Source organism: Primulina eburnea, chromosome 10 (assembly GCF_022965805.1).
Source record: "Primulina eburnea isolate SZY01 chromosome 10, ASM2296580v1, whole genome shotgun sequence".
Lineage (NCBI taxonomy): Eukaryota > Viridiplantae > Streptophyta > Magnoliopsida > Lamiales > Gesneriaceae > Primulina > Primulina eburnea.
Genome location: NC_133110.1, coordinates 5,815,200 through 5,837,935, shown reverse-complemented (window position 1 = coordinate 5,837,935; position 22,736 = coordinate 5,815,200). Strand labels below are relative to the sequence as shown.

The window sequence follows — 22,736 nt, the reverse complement described above, 5'->3', positions numbered from 1 at the left end:
GGGACTTGGAATGGTCGAGGTGCGGAGCCCCGAGCCAGGTTTGAGAACCCTGGGCTTATAAATAACCAAGGCGCGGAGCCTTAGCTTCATGAATGGTCGAGGTGCGGAGCCCCGAGCCAGGGTACGGATCCCTGGACTTAATAGATAACCAGGGTGCGGAGCCCTGGCCTTCATAAATGGTCGAGGTACGGAGCCCCGAGCCAGGGTGTAGTGCCCTGGGCTTATCAATAACCAAGGTGCGGAGCCTTGGGCCGGGGAGCAGGTCCAGGGACTTGGAATGGTCGAGGTGCGGAGCCCCGAGCCAGGTTTGAGAACCCTGGGCTTATAAATAACCAAGGCGCGGAGCCTTAGCTTCATGAATGGTCGAGGTGCGGAGCCCCGAGCCAGGGTACGGATCCCTGGACTTAATAGATAACCAGGGTGCGGAGCCCTGGCCTTCATAAATGGTCGAGGTACGGAGCCCCGAGCCAGGGTGTAGTGCCCTGGGCTTATCAATAACCAAGGTGCGGAGCCTTGGGCCGGGGAGCAGGTCCCGGGACTTGGAATGGTCGAGGTGCGGAGCCCCGAGCCAGGTTTGAGAACCCTGGGCTTATAAATAACCAAGGCGCGGAGCCTGGGCCTTCATGAATGGTCGAGGTACGGAGCCCCGAGCCAGGGTGTAGTGCCCTGGGCTTATCAATAACCAAGGTGCGGAGCCTTGGGCCGGGGAGCAGGTCCCGGGACTTGGAATGGTCGAGGTGCGGAGCCCCGAGCCAGGTTTGAGAACCCTGGGCTTATAAATAACCAAGGCGCGGAGCCTGGGCCTTCATGAATGGTCGAGGTACGGAGCCCCGAGCCAGGGTGTAGTGCCCTGGGCTTATCAATAACCAAGGTGCGGAGCCTTGGGCCGGGGAGCAGGTCCCGGGACTTGGAATGGTCGAGGTGCGGAGCCCCGAGCCAGGTTTGAGAACCCTGGGCTTATAAATAACCAAGGCGCGGAGCCTTAGCTTCATGAATGGTCGAGGTGCGGAGCCCCGAGCCAGGGTACGGATCCCTGGACTTAATATAATGTGCCGAATGTCGGGGCCTCATACCTCCCGGGCTCTGAATATGAGTGCCGGGGCCTAGTATCTCCCGGACTTAAAAGATTTTGTTTCTCTTGCTATATTAGTTTTATTAAAAACCAAATCACTAACCTGGAAATACTGAATCCGAATTCATTTTCGGTAGAGTGAAATTCTCTAGTTGAGCTTGACTACAGCTGTATGCTACTGAGTACATAGCAAATACTCTTCCACGTCAATCCGGAATAGCTGCTGAGCTTCGAGCTCATATAAAATCCACATATAAGATCTGAATGCCGAGCTGGTCGGACTTCTATGTTTGCCAAGGAGAGTTGGGCTTACTGTGGTGCCGAGCAAGGTCAGACTTGCTTCGAATGGAAACCATATCTACGTCTTGAGCTCAAGTTTCCCACAGACGGCGCCAATGATGCGATCCTGGTGAAATGGGTGAGCCGGGTCGGGAGCTCCACCGGATCTGCTATCAATATAATGATGGGAATAAGAGCAATGAGATATATCTCCGTAATATGGCTTCAGCTGTAACCTGCACACAATGAAAGGAACTCGTGAATGGGCGCCGGAGGGGTGTCCGGCGTGACCACTCCGATGCTTAAGTCAGCAGGGTACTCAAGCAATAAAACCAATGTAGCCAAGTGATGGCTGTGTGATTGGTGTGAATGAATGAATGAATCCCCCCCAAATGTAAAGAGAAAACCTGGTATTTATAATATGAGGAGTAATGATGACCTCGTTCTCCGTGCTACCTAGCTACTAATTATAGTAGGACGGCTGAGCACACCCTATATTCTGACATGTCAACTCATCGGCACGGTGTCAGAGATGGGACAGTCGCCCACATCCTATTCTGTTAGTATACTCGAGTGCGGTGCTCATACCGAGGTGGCCGGGTAGAATGCCTCCCTGGAGATTTATACAAGAGCCCGGGCCTATGACTGCCCGGAGAGTCGAGCATGGGCTTGCACCTGCCCGGCTCCAGAAGAATCCACCTGCAGACTTACTCGGATTTGGGAATCCATTTGATATTCCGGGTCATCCATGACCCGGGCTCTTACAAGGGTATCATCACATATTATTTATTATTATTTTCATTAAATAAAGCAAGAGAGAATTATAATAATTACATTTAGTATAGTTACTTGAACTTTCAAAATTAGCCCTAACTTAATGAAGAAAAAAATAGATGAAATGTGCAATATATTAATTCTACTTTTTATCATGTAGATTTTTCACCATAAATTCACCTTGGTGAATTTTAATGTTTGAAAGTAACTTCTTAACTATTTGGTTGATTTTTATTATTTTTTTCACATTTTAAAATTATATTTTCATCTTTTTTTCGACTCATTTTTTCATTACCTTCTGTTTGCCTTTTTTTTCCTCAATTTGTTTGTTAGATAATGAACTGAAATTTAAGAATTTCTCGAACGAACCCACTCCGTGTATATGAGTCCATTGATGAAAACGTGATGGGGGAAAGCTTGAACTCAATTCCTACGGTGATGAATACGAGCGCGATTGAAATTCTTTAAGGAATTGTACATTTGTGTATTGATAAGATCATTCACTATTTCTTGTAACTCGATTTCTCCCCCAGATAAATCATATAGCCAAGAGAAACTATGAAACAGAATATATAGAAGAGCTTATCCCAACAATAAGTAAATATTTCATAGTAGCTTCATTATTAGACCGTACATGTTGGTTTCTTGCTGGTGTTGATTGGCATTGCATGAAAAAAGTGAGGTGAATCAATGATATTACTGACAAAATAAACCAAAACATTCAACTTTTGCATTCTGCCAGACTTGCTATCAAGGATTCAGGTTAGTATCTTATTAAGTAAATATATTACTGTTTATCAGAAATTTATTTTATAGATGTGACAAATAACATCATTATATGAACTGAATGTTTAATATATCACGTCTCAGAGCACGTGTGTTTATAATGGGAAAAACCTATTTGATGTGACATATTCTTGGCGACGTCGACTCAAATCATCATCGTCTTCATAAGGTTCTGTTGCAGGTCCAAAACAACTACCCTGAATGCAAATGTGGTACTTTGTCTGTTAGCAATCCTAGGTGCTTTCAGTGCCATGGATATGGACATAGCTGTAAGTAGACCCTTTGCAATGATTGATGAAATCACAGAGGCATCTCCAGCAGCTGAAGATGGCTTACAGCTCAGAGATCAAATGGTGAAATTTGGAAATAGGCGAGAACTTGTTGCAAAGGCTAGCTGCTGAAGTTCAGAAAAACCAAAGTCAAGTGGTGCCTTTGTTGGTAATGAGGCAAGGGAGTTTATAAATTATGCAAAATAATTTATAAGTTGTTTTAGAGCTTATAAGTTCGAATTTGTCGTGTAACAATTTGGTCAATCATAAAAAAGTTGAGTTACTTGAACTTATTTTATAAGATATTTTTTAAAACATGAAATTATTTTTTAAATTTTAATTTATCTTCAATTTATCTGTATATAATATTTCGTATAAGGTACTTTCGATTATTATTATTGATATCATTATTAATATTACAAAAAATATTTAATTATAATAATTATTAATGTTGTATTATTACTAATACAACATTAAGATTTATGAGTATATTTATTATAATAATAACGGTTTTAATAACAATCAATATAATCTTGAGTAATTTTTGATCTTATAATGTCAAGCACATCACCATTTTTAATATTAATTGTCTTATTTTGTCAAACATTTTAACAACTTATTTTTAACAAAAAAAACGCCTATTAGACCATTTTTCGGTTTAATTTTGTCATATGGATCTTTTATCCGACCAAACACATGAAAAATATTAATTTTAATCCTTAAATTATTACTTTTTACTCTAGATATGGACCACGTCGACCTGTTTCACAAATATAAATTTTTGAGATCGTCTTACAAAAGACCTATTTTTTTTTAAAAAAAAAAATAAGACCTCACAGCTTATAAGTTCATAGAACTTATACACTGTAATTTGATTTGCAAAACATGAGATTCAATATTTTGAAGATGGATTCCCTTGAATCCTAGATACTTTAATCTTTTTAATGTTAAAACAAGAGTGAAATACCATGAAGCTAAATCTGTGTCTTGGAAGCCTCTCCGGAGAAATCTCGTTTATAATAATAATACCTTGTTGATATATTTAAGCGAGGATTCAGTGAGAGCAAAAGAGTATTCCACGTCTTCAATAGAAAATATTTGAATTTTATGTACTTTTCATGTATGAGTCTAAATATAAGTTTTGAATAACAAACAAGTGCTAAACAGAAGAGTTTTGTTTATAAATTAAAAAAAAAACCATAAGGCTGTGTTAGGATTCATGATTTTTTTTTAATCATTAATTCCAAATTCTTTGATTTGTTTGAATCGATTTTAACAGTAAGAATTGAGTTTTGTATAATTTGAAATGCATAGTTTTTTAAAATCAGTAGTTCATATTTTACGGACCGTTATTCATGGAAAGAAGAATTAAACAGCCAAAAATAAATGGGCAGCAAGAGCAATACAAAGTGGCAAAACTTGGTCTCCATAGTGGGGACATAAGAGATCACAAAAAATTAAAGTAAATGGAATTGGATTTGATTCTTTTAACAAAAAGAAAAGAAATAGAGAATTAGATTTTATTCTTAGCCTTCATAAAAAGACATAAATTTGTCGACCATGTAGAACGGTTCAGAGCACTCAAAATCGTGCGAGAGTTTTGAAACATTTTGCCCGAGTAAGCCAATAATTATAGATATTAACAAAATCACCCCTTTTAACTTATAAAATGTATATATATATATATATATATATATATATATATATATATATATATATATATATACCAACAATTTGTAAGAAGATATCTTGATCAACAGTTTGGGTTAAAACTTTTCAAGCTTTATGCGCAAATATCACCTAAGCCTAAAACATTGTCAGTCGTACTATATAATTAAACAAGGGATAAGACTATGTCACACAAGAAGTAACGATATTAGTTTTAACCTTTAGATGAGGCAAACCCCACCTGGCTTGAGATGGGATCCATACATGAACAAGTTCGTCCAGCGGCTGTGTCTATCCGGAGTAACATAGACCAACCTTAAACGAGATACACCTAAACATCCATTTCCTGTAACATTTTAAAGTTGAATTAGAAGATGTAGAGATTATGAAATGCTCCACTTTATCAAGCTCTTCCAGCGGTGTCAACTCGGCTTAATTTCAAACTCAATACTCAAAAGGGTTTGTGCTGTTTCCAACGTTTTCTCCCCTCCAGGATTCATCGATTCATCAGTCAAATCGCTTTCTTTGTCCATTGACAGTTGGGTTTCACTCCGATATGGTTTCATTTTGATATTTTTTAGACTGCCCATGGAATCACAAGTATCATCAACTAGACGAGTAGACTTCGAGCCAAGTCGCTTTTTTGGTACTGGCATGTCGTGATCATGAACTCCCTTGTAGGTTATTACTGCAGCACAAGTGTAATCCACGGCTTTCTCGGTGTACTTTCTAACAGGACATCCAGCTGATGTACATCTGTAGTAGTTCCTGAAATTCATTTAAGAGTTTATTAAAACAAATACAGACCAACAGTGAACATTACACGGACAATCGATATAAGAATGTTCATTACTTGTTAATACAGAAAAAGAAGTTTTACAATTTCTTGCATTCAGAAAGTGGGGATATGAGAAATAATATTACAGGACCAAACACTTGCGGTTGTGCCTATAATTACTACCAGCGGTGAAGGCTCAACTAAATTTTTTTTAATCTGACAGCAGTTCAACCGCTATGTACTGATTTTTGTGGCCACATATGCAACCATACAGGAAATATGAACAATTCGCCCACCAGCTCAAGCACGTTTTGTCTTATGGACCTTGCGGTAAACCAAGTAGCAGGAGCAAATATTGTTCCCCAACTAACAGAATCACTTAAAAGTTGAAAATTTTCTCACGAAGTTGAGGTAGTGTTTCGTTTGATGAACAATCGGCATCCCACTTTCCCATTCTTGTAAGACTAATTCCACACACTTCCAAACACTGGCCCAAGCTAGAATGGGGCACTGATATTTTGTGTTAGCAGTGAATAATCAAGACACTGTTCCGGTTCCAAATCGACCAGGCGGTTCAAAAATCAAATACGTTCAGTTCTGTGGCCACAACTCCTTGTCGAATATAATATTCAAGTACTTTTGAGATTTTCAAGGGAGAAAAACAAAAGAGCCCAGCCATCTTGTTGAAATTAGGATTCTCATACGAATCAATATTAAAATGTAATAATGGGATCTGAGAGTGTACCTTGGATGAGGATTCCCCTTCACCATCTTCTGGCCATACTTGCGCCACCTGTACCCATCTCCTGTTATCCCCATGTCACCAGCTGCATGAACAACGAATTTAGATTTCTTTCCAGGTTTGGAAAGAGGCCCCAATTCAGCAGCAGAACTTCTCTTCTGCCTGGAGATTCGAATAAGGTAGTCAAATTCTACTGATAAAAACAATAAGCGACATGATGTTACTACATTAAATCAAGAAAACCATGTAACTAACAACTTACCTGTTTGCACATACATGACCATCAACATACTCATCCTTATAACTGATTTGCATGGTCTCATCAGACCCACTAGACTCTTGCTGCTTTGTTTCCGGTATCTGACAAATTCCAAGCAAAGTTTCTTTTGAAGACGTAGATGGAACAGGGTCACTAGGGCATCTCACTGAATGGGTTGTAAGATCATTACCATTAATCGGTATGATTGGACGCACAGCCTTAATTTCTCTAATGCAATTTAGCTTTTGCGGAGGATCGTGATTGTGGAGACTTCTGTAAACAGTATCTATGACACGGTTAGAACGATCACAGCAGTCAGTCTTTTTGGCATAACAGTCCGAAAATGTGCATCTGTAATAGCTCCGAAAGCCCTCTGGACTCTTCACTTGCTTTTGACCATATTTGCGCCAATTATATCCATCAGAAGAGGCCTTCAGCATGGGAAGTGCAGCAAAAGGTTTTAGTTTGGGAGAGTTATCCATGTCCTGATCTCCAAGGCACGGATTCCTCTTGTTTTCAACTGGTACTACTTTTTGTTCTGACGAAGATGGACTCGGAATAGATGAACCAGACTGAGTGGCATATATAGGTGACAGCTCCAGCTTTGATGGACCATCATATGGCCGTATCAGATGTTGTATTGGGCTTTGGGCAGGTTGACCAGTAATAATTTTCAAGGGTTCCTCATGGATTGCTTTAACTTGATCCTGAGGTAATAAAAACAAGAAGATAAAATTCCAAAATAAAGTTAATGATTTTAAGCGTCAAAGACGGAACATGCAGATCTCCGGTGTAGCAGGAAGACAAACGAAAATAGAATAAATTTCATCAATATCATTATTCTCGTCCGTTATGAAGCCAAAGTGTTTAAGATGACGACGCTTTTTGTGATGTCTGATGCTGAAACAAAATCAAGTGCTTGAGAGATAACATACTAATTCACTTGAGTAGCCAAAGGTCATATTGATGCACTAAAAGTTTAAGAAATGATGAGCACACTCCAATTTTATTTCCAACTACCACAGGTTTACTAGAACAGAATTCACTGTCTTCTAAACCAACATCTACCATGCAAAACCTAATTTTAGATAAAATAACATGCAGGATCAAGTTTAGTGCCCCTTTTGAACTAATTTTACTTTTCTTTGTCTTCCATGGGATGGTGCAAATTTCAAGCAAAACGTATAGGCGATGGTGTTCAGCCGATAAAAAATGTAAATTTGCATCTCTTGTCCATAATTGCTCTAATAATTAAAATAGCCATTACATTCCACACAAAAAGGTTGATTTTGTCAATCTTATAATAATAACTGATTTACTATGAATACATAACAGGATACACAGACTAGTCAATAAATGTATATCAATATTTTTCAGTTTAAGACCCATAAAACAGGTAAATTCCAAACAATGGAATTTACTACATTCAGCAAGGTTTGCACATATTAGCTGAAACATAATTGTAGGTGCATAACTTGATTATGTGAATGCTTTTATCAATCTGGCAGTAATAGTTTGGCAAAAATGGAGGAAGCGACAATAAAGAAGTTACGTCATATTTCTTTCAAAAAAACAATGGCGGAAACAAGTAATTAGTCATATCTGAATCAAGCAATATTTCCAAGGCATGTAATTTTCGATAGAAACTCAAGATTAGTGAATTACATTAAATTAATTAGCTTACACTGGTGCTTTACTCGACTTGAACCAAATTAACTCAATCAAGGTAACCATAAAATGGTGAATAATAAAGAAATTCAGGTTTCAAAGATCAAATGAGCTCAGTACAAGATTGAGAGTCGATATCCACATATCAAATTCTGAAAACGAAAGCAATTTCTTCCACGTTCCAACATCACAAGAATTTAGAACAATCAAGCTTAGGGCCTTCATGGGGAAAAAACAGTATAAAGAAAAAAAAATCTAACCTTTAACTCTTCGACTGACAGTAGAGGTTGCAGAGAATACTCCACAGGAACCTCTGCAGTTTTCAAAATTCATCAAAACCAGCACGTTTACTCGCTCGTCCATAGTACACACATGCACACACACACACACACACACACCGAAACATACGAATTCCAGTCTTTGATCGCACAAATATATCATCTCAAATCGTTTTATTCACTTGAGATTGAAAAAAAATCCAAAAAACCATACAAAAAGATGTATTTACGAAGTACCAGATAAGCTGTGAGTCGAATCTTTATTTTCGGAACCACTCTCGGACAACCGTACAGGCGCTAGGGTTCCCAATTCAATAGCTTTGGATTCTCCGCTTTCACAATAGGAAGCGTTCACGACGGTAAAATCATTTCCATTATCTCCACTCGGTAGACTCCGTTCATTGTCTTCTCCGATTGTTTCACCTCGAATTTCTTCTTCTTCGCTTGGAGGACTTGAATTTTCGTTTTTCTTTCCGAGCAAGCCTCTGAACTCCGATGCGTCCCCTCTTCCATAGCTGGATCCTACGCACAGTCAGTGGGTGAGTGCGTGCTTTGTGACTGTGAAGGAGATGATTTATTTGCAGATTCTTCTCCTTCTGTAGTAATCGTTCTTTGCGTCAAATGACTAGAAAAACCCCTATGAAACCGTATTTTACGGATAGTGAAGGGGTTAGTTTCGAAAGCGTGGGGGAGTACTTCATTCTGTGTAGGTGCTCGAGATTTTGGATGTCATAAAAAGTTAATTGTAATTTATTATTGTAGAGTAGGTGGGCCGTTCACGGAGCATATATTGTGAGATGGTCAACAATCAATATTCCATAATATACTGTACATAAAAATATACTTTTTGGATTCAATAAGATCCGTCACATACGTGAGAGTCTCCCAGTTTTTGCTTATTAAGTTCGATGTACGATTTTTATTCCATTCGATTTGACCTTCGTTGACTCGGGTTTGGGTTAGATGCCCATTCCATCTAAACAGAAAGTATTTCATCGTCACATCAGTCAAAAAATAATTTAATTTTCTCACATTAATTTTAATATTATCATTTTCCATCGAGCTAGGAGCGTCTCGAATGCTTGTTCAACATCTTTTGTTGCAGCCTCTTGTCTTTCCTTAAACAACCTCCTCTTGGGATCCTTCGAGTAAGGAAAAGACTTCATGAATGTAGTTCATTCCGGATATATTCTGTATGTTAGATAATACCCTTCGTATGTTATTGAGTGTCGTTGATAGTAAAATTAATCTCAGAGCTCATTGCTTTGCAAGACGGTATTGAATATGCGAGATTTCGTACAATTCATTAATAGCATTACGTGAACTAGCGATACCAATTAATGCATGTCATATTCACAAGTGTTGAAACGTGATCGCTTCAAGAACGATTGTTGGTGACCCATGGATTCTTGTAAACTGACCTTTTCCAAGCAACTAGACAATTTTTCCATTCTCAGTGCATGCAATCAAGGTTTCCCAACATTCCATGGAAATCGTGCCTCTCATCATGCATTTGAAGAAAACATTGAACATCATCAGCATTTGTCCTTCTCAAGTATCAATTACCAAATAGTTTAACCACATATTTGCAGACCTTGAAAAGACACTTGGTGTCAGTTGATTACCCCTATGTAGGTACTCTTCAAGGATGTTATCCGGGCCAATTGACGAATCGAGGTCATGTATTTTTGTAGTGGTGACAAGTTTTTTCTTCTTGTAGCATCGTCCCTCTGCTGAAAATACGATGAACGATTTTAAGTGCATTCACTATGCTAAGGAATTACTCTCTTCGCATTCGAAATCGTCTTTGAAATATTTGATTTGGATACACCGGATTTCTGGATAAATAATCATTGAAGAGTCTCTCATGTCCAGCTTCACGATTTCTTTGGATGAATCTTCTTTTTCACCACATCTCGTTATTGTTTTGATATGCCTCAATTATTTGTCGGCTTTGTTGAAGTATCAATGACATTAATTCTTCATCCAGATCATATAATTGATCATCAACTTCAATTGGACTTCGTTTTCACTTATCAAGCTAGAGCTAGAGCTGGTGCTAGAGGAATATTGAAACATTTTAAGGGAAACAAATTCAAGTCTATGTGTTTTTCAAATGACATGTTCTTAGAATGAATAATTGTAGAGCACAATGTATCTATATATATTATTCTTGTCAATAGCTATATTTCAACGGCTAATTTTCAACAACTATATTTGAAATGGCTATATTCAAAATGCTACTTTACAACAACTATATTAATTGATCGGAGACTTACATGAATTGAAACGAAAATTATATTAATTGAAAACTACATTAATTAAAAATGCAATAATTGAAAATTGCATTAATCGAAAAGTGCAATATTCTTGTTTTTAATATTATTATATCAGTGCGATCGTATGAACTTGCACTTCTGTTAGTGTACTTGAGAGAGATTCTCATTGTAGTAGCTTTAAACACATCCCAAAAAGTATATGTCTTCTGATCATTATCTGTGATTGGATCATCGGAGTGTACGACTTCAAGTTCATTTGAAATCGCAAAATTCTGTAAAAGAAACCAGATTGCGCAAAAGGGAAATCGATCATCTTTAATTTCAGACTTAGATTTCTTCAAGGGCAAGGTGTTCTCTTGCCCCACAAATTAGTTTGCGCAATTTCTTCTTTTTTCAGACCAAAGCTCGGACCACACCATATTTAGTTTAAATATAGTTAATAAAGTTTTTTTTTTAATTTTAAAATACAAATATAACTTATTTCGTTGGTGTCACTGTCGCTTAGGGGTGTAGACGAGTCGAGTCTAGTCGAGTTTGAATACCATACTAATCGAGACAATATTTTCATCGGATAAGTGATCGAATCGGTCTAACCTAAAAAAACAACTAGTCGGATCAGTTTAATTGGACTGTCGGACCAGACAAAATATTGTTATATTATATAAAATATTAATATAAATAATAATATATTTTAAAATCTAATTTTTTTTATAAATAGATAAAAAAAATATTTATAAAATTTTAAAAACCAAGTAACTATATATATTCAAAATATCAGTTATAATTTTATATTTTTTAAATAAAAATAAATAAATATGCACCAATTTTACTAAAAGAATATTTTTAAAAAATTTTAAATTTCAAATATTCATATGTGTGTGTATATATATATATATACAAATATTAAATTTATAGTTTTAAAAATAAGAAACATAATTTTTGTTTAAATAAAATATATATTGAAAACCGATTAAACAACCGATCAAATGTTTTTTGTGTTTGTCTGACGAGAGAGTCACATGCGGTTTATCTGATTAATATGATTTGCAGGATAACATATTAGTCCGAAAGTTTATCCAATGGAGCGAGGTAGCGAGAATTTTGTTTTATCATGTATATGAACAAACATTTCTCCACATCACTGTACTAATGGAGTATAGTTAATTGAAACTCGATATCCACTCGAAAAAAATTCGAGCTACTCGAACTCGACTCGACCTCGAACAAACCAAATTCCACTCGAGTTTTAACCAAGTTGCTCACTAATATGTGCACTCATTTACACCCCCTGATGTCTCTGAGTTGCCATTAAGTCGTTGATGCTGTAAAAGTTTGTTGTCCCATTTCTTCGGTTATCAATAATTGCGTGCGTGTCTTAATCTTATCAATCAGTGTACTTATTTTAAATTCTCACCGAACACAGAAATTGGAATCAAGAATTCTTAATCCAACCCTAAATCCAACCTTTTTTTCCCTTCTATTATTATTCACACCTAACATAGTTTTAAGCTACGAGCAAAATATATGTAGTGTCAGCTTTACAAATAGATTTATAAGATCATTTCACAAGAGACTTATTCAAAACAACAAAAATTATTTATTATTATCTTGATAGGAGATTTGAGTTGATAGAGTAGTTGAATGTTTGACTATTGGTCATAGAATCGAATCTCTCTACCAATACTTTATCGGGAGCTCTATCAGATTTATCTAATTACAATGGTTTACATAATACTACGTTAATTTTATAGTTTACCTAATGAAGATGAGACATCGAGATTTTTGTTTTATCAAGGATACAAACGCAGGCTTCTCTACATCACTATACCCAGAGGCGGAGCCACATGGTTGATTACTTGGGCTTTAGCCCGGATGGCCCAATTGTTTTTTCAAAAAATGTATATGTAAATTTTGGAATAATATGATATTAGCTAGTCCGTGTAGATCAATTTAAAATTTTAAAAGATTTTAGAGTTTAAAATTTGAGCTCGGACGGAGCCATATTTCTGGCTCCGCCACTTCCTATACCATAAGAGTGTTGACATCTATCAGTCATATTTTCCTTCACAAATATATTTCCTTTCGATTTTGTATTATCCTATGCTAGTAGATGTCATTTGGCTCACGTGAAAGGATTTGATCTCAAGTTTGAGTTGTTAAAATGAGCTAGATTTGTTAGATTGACCCGTCTCGTCTAATGGGAGGTTGTGGGTTGGCTCGCCTCAACCCACCAAATTACACACAAGTCCATCGAGTTGGCTCGTCCCGTCACCTAAAATAAGTGGATTAGATTGATGGCTAACTCATCTGGTCTAATAGTAGATTGTGACGGGTTGTGAGCCGACTCATCCTATTAACCTGTTTCTTGTCCCGTCAAATAACAGGTTGTGACGAGTTGTGAGCTGAATCAACCTATTAACCCGTTTTTACATATATGTTCCCAGCCATCTAAAACTCAGCCTTGTCATAGTCCGTGGCTGGACATAATCCACTATTTGATTTGTTATATATTAAATAATTCATTCTGTCTTCTTTATATATACTTAATTCATTCTCTTTTAAATGAAAACATTACATATAATTAAAATGAGAAAATTTATCCCTGAGAAGATACACGATGAAATCAAATTTTAGACTGTAAGACCATCATACGTAATAATGTTTAATAAATTACAAAATAATATTTTATGTAACTCGCATTATTTAATTTATCATGTTAAATGAATAACTTCACACGTATTTCATTGTATATATAAGTAAAAACTTTTCTGCATCTTTTTTCAAATTTATTTTGTAAGAACAATTTTATTTTACTTGGTGCATATAAAACGTGGTCAAGGAAATAATATATATTTGTTCATTTCTCATCATAATTTATGTTAGGTCACATAATAACTTTATTAGTGGTCAATTCAGTGGGTCCTTTCCTAAAATAAATAAATAAATAATAAAAAAACTGTCGGTGTTTGTCGACGTCATCTAATAAATTTAAAATTATTATTATTTTCTTAATTTTCAGCCAAGTAAAACATCCATAAAAAAATTATTTTTCTTGATCTAGAATCTTGATTCTCCATCAAATAAAAAATGAAATTATATTGTTTCCTTAAATAATGTGTTTAAGAGTAGGTGTTTGTGAGACAGTCTCACATATTTTTATTTGTAAGACAAGTCAATTATGCATATATTTACAATAAAAAAAATAATATTTTGATATTTTTAAAAATAATATTTTTTTTTATAGATGACCACAATATGTAGCAGGCACTTGAGTATGGAATCATAATATATATCTTCTTACATCAAATAACTAAAACAATAAATCTATAAAACCAAATAGTTAAAATAAGAGTGGGTCTCATGTAAGACCGTTTCACGGATCTTAATCTGTGAGACGAGTTAATCTTATCATATTCACAATAAAAAGTAATACTCTTAGCATAAAAAGTAATACTTGTTAATGTATGACCCAAATAAAAGATCCGTCTTACAAATACGACCCATGAGACCATCTCACACAAGTTTTTGTCTTAAAATAATATTGTACAAAGTAAAAAGTCTACTCTCTTAACTATTTCAAGCTATGACCACGTTTTCGATATATAATAATGTTTTTTGAGACCATGCAATATTCAGCTGTAATAATGTTTCCAATGAGGATTTGAAGCATCTCTTCTTCTTGACCTCTACAAGCAAAATATTAATATCTGATATTAATTAACTTTTAATTTGAAGTAAATATTCTTTGGTATATCAAAAATATAATAAAAAAATTTATGGTGTACGTGTTACAATATTTAGTGAGTGGTCGTGGATGATTGAATCAGTCGTTGTCAATCATATAACAGAATTAATGATAATTTGACTAATTTCCTTCGCTCTGTGTTGTGTCACTGTATGTGTTATTTTCTTCTTTTAAAGTGAAGGAAACCTGCATGGTCGGCTTTCAAGAACCAATTCTCGGCTCAGTTTTTGGTCTGTCGCGTTGATATTTTACCTCAACTGATTCAAGAAACGAGGTTTGGGATTGATGCAGCGGCTATTACTCATGTCTGGTTTGTCCTAATTACTGAATTTTCGGTTCTGTGCTGTTAAAAAAACATGATTTCTTGGTTCATAGGGGCGCCAACATGGGTCTTTATTCATTGTGTTTAGAATATCTAATTTAGTATTGCGTAAAATTTATTCAAGTGTCTCGGACAATCTGATGCTCGAGTTGTGTGTTTTAATTTATCTGTGCTTTTTTGGAAACTTTTTACTCTCTTTATCATGGCCGACAAGTTTTGAATGTCAAATTATCAACACCTGTTCGCAAAAGTTCTAGAAATGTTTGGTTCCCTTGAAGCAAGATTTTAAATTTAACATCTGTAATGGAAAAGATAGGCTCGGCTCCCTTCGAGCAAAGTTTCAGATCCAAGCTGTGTGAGTTGAGAAAATAGGTGTTGGGAGGGATATTTCCATTATAGTTCGATTAAAGAGAGAACAGAGAGAGAATCAATGGGTTTGACTGCACCACTTCTTTAGGTGACTGATGTGGTTTAATTGAAGTTTGATGGTATTGTTTGAATTTTAATGATAAAAGACAAGAGGATGATAATTCATACTGCATCTACTTTCAGTTTGCTTTTTGAGAAGGATTTTGATTATTCTGATTGATGGTAGATGCCACGTTCTAGATTTATTATTCTGAATTTGAAAGGGCATTGAATCATTCTTTTCCTTCTGAAAGGGCGTTATTATGGTGATTGTATAATGTTATTTTATATCCATTTGTTCATTTGGGGTTGATTTTTCCATGTGAGTGCTTGAAAGCTCACTGAACAAGTGAAGCTATTCTATCCTGAAGTTATTTGAACTCATTTATTCCAAATTTACATTGTGTCACTTCCAAATTATTTTCCTACAAATTATCAAAATACAGGTTTCCCGCGGGGCATGATTTTGTATGTTTGTATTATATATGCTAGGATTGTCTTTATTATTTTCTTCCGTTTTTGTGTTTGAAACTACATGACATTGAACTATAATTGAGTTTGTCTCAGGATTACGCTTCACATTGAAGGTAACAGGGATGGCTCATTCCTTGGCAATTACTCGATGCATCATGTATCCATTGTTGTTTGCCAAGTGTGATATCTGCCTTAGTCATCTTTCCTTCTCTTTGTTCTTGCTCAACGCAAGCTCATTCTTTATCTGCATAAATGAAGTCTTATGCTTCGCTTACTCTCACTGCGTTTCATCCAGAGGAAGAAATAGAGGTCACCACGGAAAAATCGTGGAATGACAAGTTCCGTGCCTTTAGGGCCATGGCTTGGGACACGTACAAAAGCAAACCGAACATGCATTGGATTCTTTTAACTCTTAAGTTTTATTGATCTTTCTCGGGTTCCGAACAAATTGCATAAACAGCAAGTCGATGCAAGAATGATTTTTTGTCCGCAAGACGAAATTGTCTGTATTAAAGTGCTATACATTGTAGACAATCGTCTCTAAGATACGACTACTTCGAGTTGAGAAATTGCAGCACTACAAACTCTCGAAAGCAGCGAACAAAAATACACAGTAACTTTCAAGGACGAAGGGAATATAGTATGCAACAAGATGGTAAGAAGTGTTTAATAATGTATGAGATTCATGATTTATAAATGATCATCGGATGCCTAGAAGATACACGACTTTTCGGACTAGATACGTAGAAGATTCACAACTCTCTGCGAGTAGCCAAGGGACACATTGTTTGGTGGTGTGTTCAGAACCAGTGGAACGCGCAGTCTGTTCGGATGCGTCCTGGACAGCTTGTGCGCGTTTCTAGTACGCACCAGCGCGGGTGCTACTGTATTATTTTCCAAATAAATTTGGTCCAAAAACCGCACCACACTGCACCACGTCGGCCGGCCTCACGCGCGTGTTCCACCGAGACTCAGTCTATCAAGTCTTCCCCTTTCTAAAAACTTCTGGTACCCCTTCTTTGGTAGCCATGGCTAGATGGCCGATTCTCATATTGTTTTTAATTCCTTCGTATTTTGTCATAGGAGTGTTCCCTGTAAGAAAATTGGCTCATATCAAAAGAAGAAAAAACGTGCAGGAAATGGCGATGGTCATTGCCTACAACTTTTGATAAAAGATGTATATGCCGCCTCAACTTTAGAAAATTGAGGCACGCATGTGCTTCCTTTGACAATAAAGCTCTCGCAATAACTCATTGATGGTATGAGATGCATATAAATAGTAGAGATTGAGGTCCCTAAGCATACACCTCCTAAGAATAATATACATCATCTACATAGTGTGTTGAGTGCTTAAAAGACATCAATCGGAGGAAAAGCAGAGAAATTAAAGATTTTCAATGGTCGGAGGTAACACTCGGTTTGCTTCCCCCATAATATTTATCATGTTTATATGTACGTAGAAACAAGATTTTTGAGAAAATTCTGACATTTGGTATCAGAGCCGTGATACCTCTGCCTTGAAAATATTTGTTTTCATTTTCTGAAAATCGGATAACATGAAATTTTGGAAAAAGAATTTTAAGTTTCACGTAAGAAACTTGAAATTTAAATATCAGACGTAATAATATTAAGAAACTTACCTTAGATTTGTGTTCTCGGTCGAAGTTTGAAGTTCTTCTTTGAAATCTAAAAAATTGTAGATTTGCTTTCTGAAATTTTTTGTATGAAACGAAAAAAAAATTTCAGAGTAAAAGTTTGGAGCAAAATATTCAGAAAGCTTGAAGAAGATGAAGTAATACATTCCTTCCGAATTGAATCCCTTCTGTGTGAATATCAAATATAATGAACATGGGCCATGTGAAAGAAATTGTCGTTGAAAGTTTTCATATTAAATTATACTAAGTTGTTTATAATTTGACATGAACATATCAAGTAAGATGTGAATATAATATTATAAAATAAAATATTTCAAATTTAAACAAATGAGCAAATGATCCTCACTTTATCACTATTCTGATAAAAGAGAAAACTAATGAGGAGCCCACATTTTCACGTAAATGTGATCCTCATTTTATCACTACTCTGATTGAAGAGAAAAACTGATGGGGAATGTATTTGTTCATATTAAGTAAAAATGTGAATATAAAGTTATTTAATGAAAAAAATTGGCTTATAAAGATTCACATAAATTTGGATAATTAAGTTGAATAATATTTAATATTTATGAGGTGACGTAAACATTATCTCAAGGAGTTCTTCATAGATCGGTTTAAATTGCTTTGGTCTCCTCGAGGAATGTTGCTCTGACTAGGAGTTAGGTATTTAAAGGACCTTAGCACTATCTATCTTTCCTGATGGCACTATTGGAAATGTTGATTATGTTACTAAATAATTATTATATAAAGTATTAAAGTAAAGCCAAAATTTTGTCTGGTGAACCGTATAATTTTAAATAATTAAGGAATAGCTACAACATCCTTAATTATGAAAAATTATACATTAAGTTGATTTAGATCACATAATGGACATCAATTGTAATTAATTATATAAACATAATAAAATTTACCCTGCAGGGATTTTTATTATATTTATATAACTAATTAGGTTAAAATATCAAATTATATTTTTCTTAATTTACCCACATGAGTTAAGGAAAATACATTTTGATAGTTTAACATAAAGTTACAGAAAAATATTATTGAATTAAAATTTTCGCCCAGAGGCAAATTTTATGTCACTAGATTTTTAAAACATGAATTACATTGGTAAAACATGATAGATCCCAAAATTTTAAGCATATGATATTTTGTGCAGTTATGCAACCTGCGAGTTTTTCTGATATGAAATGTGACATTCCCGAACTAAAGAGCGATAACTATAAAATATGGAAAGAAAGAATTCTTCTTCAACTAGGGTAGATGGATATTGATTATGCTATACGGAAAGACGAACTATCTGCTATTACGGAAAACATCATTCCAGATGTTGTTGATCTTTATGAAAAATGGGATTGGTCTAATCAACTCCGCATAATGTTCGTAAAGACCAAAATCTCTGCTGGTATTCGTGGTTTTGTCGATCAAAATAATAATGTCAAAGAATTACTGAAAGTTATTGATTAACAATTTCAGTCTTCAGATAAGGCACTTGCTAGTACCCTTATTATTGAATTCTATTCATTAAGGCTCACCAGTGTGAGAGGTGTGCGAAATCACATCATGAAAATGCGGGACATAGCGGCTCGGCTCAAGACAATTGAAGTGGAAATGTCTGAAACTTTTCTTGTGTACTACATTTTGTGCACTCTTTTACAACAATATGGACCCTTCAAAATTAATAACAACACACATAAGGATAAATGGTCAATCAATGAATTAATGACCATGTGTGTTCAAGAAGAAGGAATGTTGTTGATAGAAACGAGTGATAATATATTTATGACTATACAAGGAAAGAATAAGAAACAAGCCAAAGTCAAGGGAAAAGAGAAATGAATATTTCCACTCCAACCTTATATTAAGAAAGAATTCAAGTGTTTCTTCTGTAAAAAAGACGAGACACATGAAGAAAGATTGCATTAAATTTAAGGATTGACTTGAAAAGAAAGGTATTCCTACTTCATTTGTTTGTTATGAATCTAATATGGTTGATCTGATTTATAACACATTGTGGATTGATTCTGGTTCTACAATACAAGTTACAAATACCTTGTAGGGTATGCAAAACATAAGGAAGTCGATACAAAATGGGCGGAGCATCTATTCAGGAAATAAGATGTCTTCGCATGTGGAGGCTATTGGGACTTGCTGCCTAGTGTCGAATAGTGGTAATATTTTAAAATCGAAATAGACTTTTTATGTTCCTAGTTTTTCTAGGAATTTAATTTCAGTTTCAAAACTTGTACCTTTTGGTTATTCCTTTCAGTTTTTGGATAATCAATAAATGTGTTTTATAAATCAAATATTATTGGAAATGATACAATGGTTGATGGTCTTTTCTCTATTTCTTTACAAAATAATAACATCACTATGCGTGTTCAAGGATGTATTAAAAGATGTGCTATAAATGAAGATTTCTCTTTACTATGGCATCAAAGATTGAGACACATCTCCATAGAGAGAATTAAAAGATTAGTAAATGATAGAGTACTCAGTACTTTAGATTTTACTGATTTTGAGACTTGTGTGGACTGCATTAAGGGAAAGCAAACCAATAAGTCTCATTATAATCAATTCCTTCCTGCTGAATGAATCTTTTAGCAACGAGTCTTGCTTTATACCTTTCAATGTTGCCTAATGAGTCTTTCTTTGTTTTGAAGACCCATTTACATCCAATGCCTTTTATACTATCAGGCAACTGAACAAGATCACAGAATCCATTAACTGCCATAGAATTCATCTCTTCTTTCATATCATTAAATCATAGTTTTGACTCATTACAACTCATGGCTTGTCAAAACGTTTCATGATCATTTTCGGCTCCGATGTTAAAGTCTGATTCTTGTAAATACACAACATAATCACTAGATATTGCTGATGTTCTTATTCTAGTAGATCTCCTAAGATTGTTTGCTCGATCAACAATTTCTTGTTTTTCTTCATTAACAACTTGATCTACTGGATTTTCATCAGCGATTTGTGGAACTTCAGTAACTGGTTGTCTAACACCCATTTGGTCTTGAGGGGTGTGAATAATGGCCAATCTGTCATTTGAATACGAGAGTTGTGCATTAATGTGCTCATTCTAAAAAACTATGTCATGATCACTCCCACTAATCAAGTCAAGTCATTTTCAAGAAATTTTGCGTTTCTTGATTCCACAATTCTAGTGTTGTGAGATGGACAATAGAATAGGTACCATTTGGATTTTTCGGCATACCCAATGAAATATCCACTTATAGTTCTTGGATCCAGTTTCTTTTCATGTGGGTTGTAAACTAATATTTCAGAAGGACAACCCCAAACGCGTATATGTTGCAAACTCGGTTTCCAATCTTTTAATAACTCAAATGGCATCTTTGGGATAGCCTTAGTTGAAACTCGGTTTAATATACACAGCTGTCTTAAAAGATTTAGTCCACAAAAGTTTGGAGCTACTTAACATGCTCCTCACCATGTCTACTAATGTTCAATTTCTCCTCTCAGCTACGCCATTCTGGTCAGGAGAACCAGTCATAGTATATTGGGCAACAATCCCATGTTCCTGGAGAAACTTCGCAAACGAACCATGTGCTTGTCCATTCTCAGTGTATCTACCGTAATATTCTCCACCTCTATCTGTTCTCACGATTTTAATTTGTTTATCACATTGCTTCTCTACTTCAGCCTTAAAAGACTTAAGGCTTCAAATTCTTTGTTTTTATTATGAAGCATGCATATATACATGTATCGTGAATAAACATCAATGAAGGAGATGAAGTATTTCGGACTTTGCATGTCCATATCTGGAAAACAAATATCTAATATATGATTTATAATATTTCCAAACTCCTCTTGGCACCCTTTTTAGAATTATCGGTTTGCTTTCCCTTATGCAGTCTACATAAGTCTCAAAATCAGTAAAATCTAAAGTACTGAGTACTTCATCATTTACTCATATTTTTATTCTCTCTATGGAGATGTGTCCCTGTGGGGACCCGGACGCTAATCAAGTTCTTAATCATCATCGGGACTAATTAATCAATTATAAAACAGGGTCTAAATTTTTTTTTTTAAAATGCGGAACGTAGTGAAATCAAACTAATATACAACTCAGTATAAAATAAAGTGCATGTCTTGTACCGTCTACAAACCAGTAAAACTAAGGTACAACACCTATATATCAAGTGTCACACCCTATATACATCAAAGTCCGAAGTCTCCACTCTATCACGATCTCTCCTCATCTCCTGGACCGTGATCCTGTCCCACCTGTTGTCATGTACACATACAGACAAGACAACAGCCGGATAACTCCGGTGAGAATAAATCCCAGTATAAATAAACGAAACATGCAATCATATTAACAAATATAAAGCATGTAATCATGTAACAAATATAAGTATCAAAATCTGATACATAACCAATCATTCAGACTAGACTCAATCCTAGTCTAGGCATCTCGGTTTCCAAATGTGGTGTTCCTATATCGAATTCCGTAATAGAAGGAACTATGTTCCTATTACTCGATATAACCAAATATGGTGTTCCTATATCGAATTCCGTAATAGAATAATTCCAATCCTAATTACTCAATATAACCAACATCCGGTGTCCTGACCTATCCGTCATGGACTGTAGCTCTATCGCTAATATCATTATCTTGAGACATCGTGCAATGTTCCCGTGGCGATTCCACCACTATCAGGAACTTCTGTCACAAGATTACTCATCTGATACCTGCTATCTATAATTCAAGAAAACAAGTACATCAGTCAAATCAATGCAAATATCAATGCAATAAAGTAAAGTATGTGATTTAGGGAAACTCAAGTCTAAACCGACTCAAGTCGATCTCCCAGTACCACATTGACTTATACCTTTCTTTCGTCGGTTCTGGATCAGTCGAAGTCCTGAATTCACAGTCTGTCTGGCAATGACAATATCAATAATCTCATGTCAATATACCTTTCAAATCAATAACAATCTGATCAATCTTGATTTAATTCAAAATCAACAGCATAACGGTACAATTTCAATATTCCCGTCACTACAAAATTCTCAGATCACAATTACAATCCATAACTCATATCCAATACAATCCGTAATTCAATTGTAAATCCACTCTGTCCGGTATAAATCAATATACCCTAAAAATTCATAACAATTCCATAATCAGTCCGTTTCTTAATCTGACTTCGATTCTATGATTTCTAATACGTCAAGAACAACATATATGAGTTCCTTTAAATTCTGACAATATCATAATTCTAAAACATGTCAAAACGTAGTAAAACT

General features: G+C 35.4%; 1 protein-coding gene and 1 long non-coding RNA gene across 2 annotated transcripts; one reads left to right on the top strand and one right to left on the bottom strand.

Moving 5' to 3' along the window:
• Positions 1 to 5,036: 5,036 nt before the first annotated feature.
• Positions 5,037 to 9,102, bottom strand: LOC140803733 (probable WRKY transcription factor 32; the record flags this gene model as incomplete). Its single annotated transcript, XM_073159621.1, has 5 exons — positions 5,037 to 5,616; positions 6,372 to 6,530; positions 6,631 to 7,334; positions 8,556 to 8,608; positions 8,811 to 9,102. Coding segments are annotated over 5 exons (1,554 nt in total), but the record flags the coding sequence as incomplete, so codon positions are not given.
• Positions 9,103 to 14,712: 5,610 nt separating this feature from the next.
• Positions 14,713 to 20,962, top strand: LOC140842784 (uncharacterized). Its single transcript, XR_012120489.1, has 2 exons — positions 14,713 to 15,470; positions 15,678 to 20,962. It is a non-coding gene; the product is annotated as an uncharacterized lncRNA (long non-coding RNA).
• Positions 20,963 to 22,736: the final 1,774 nt, after the last annotated feature.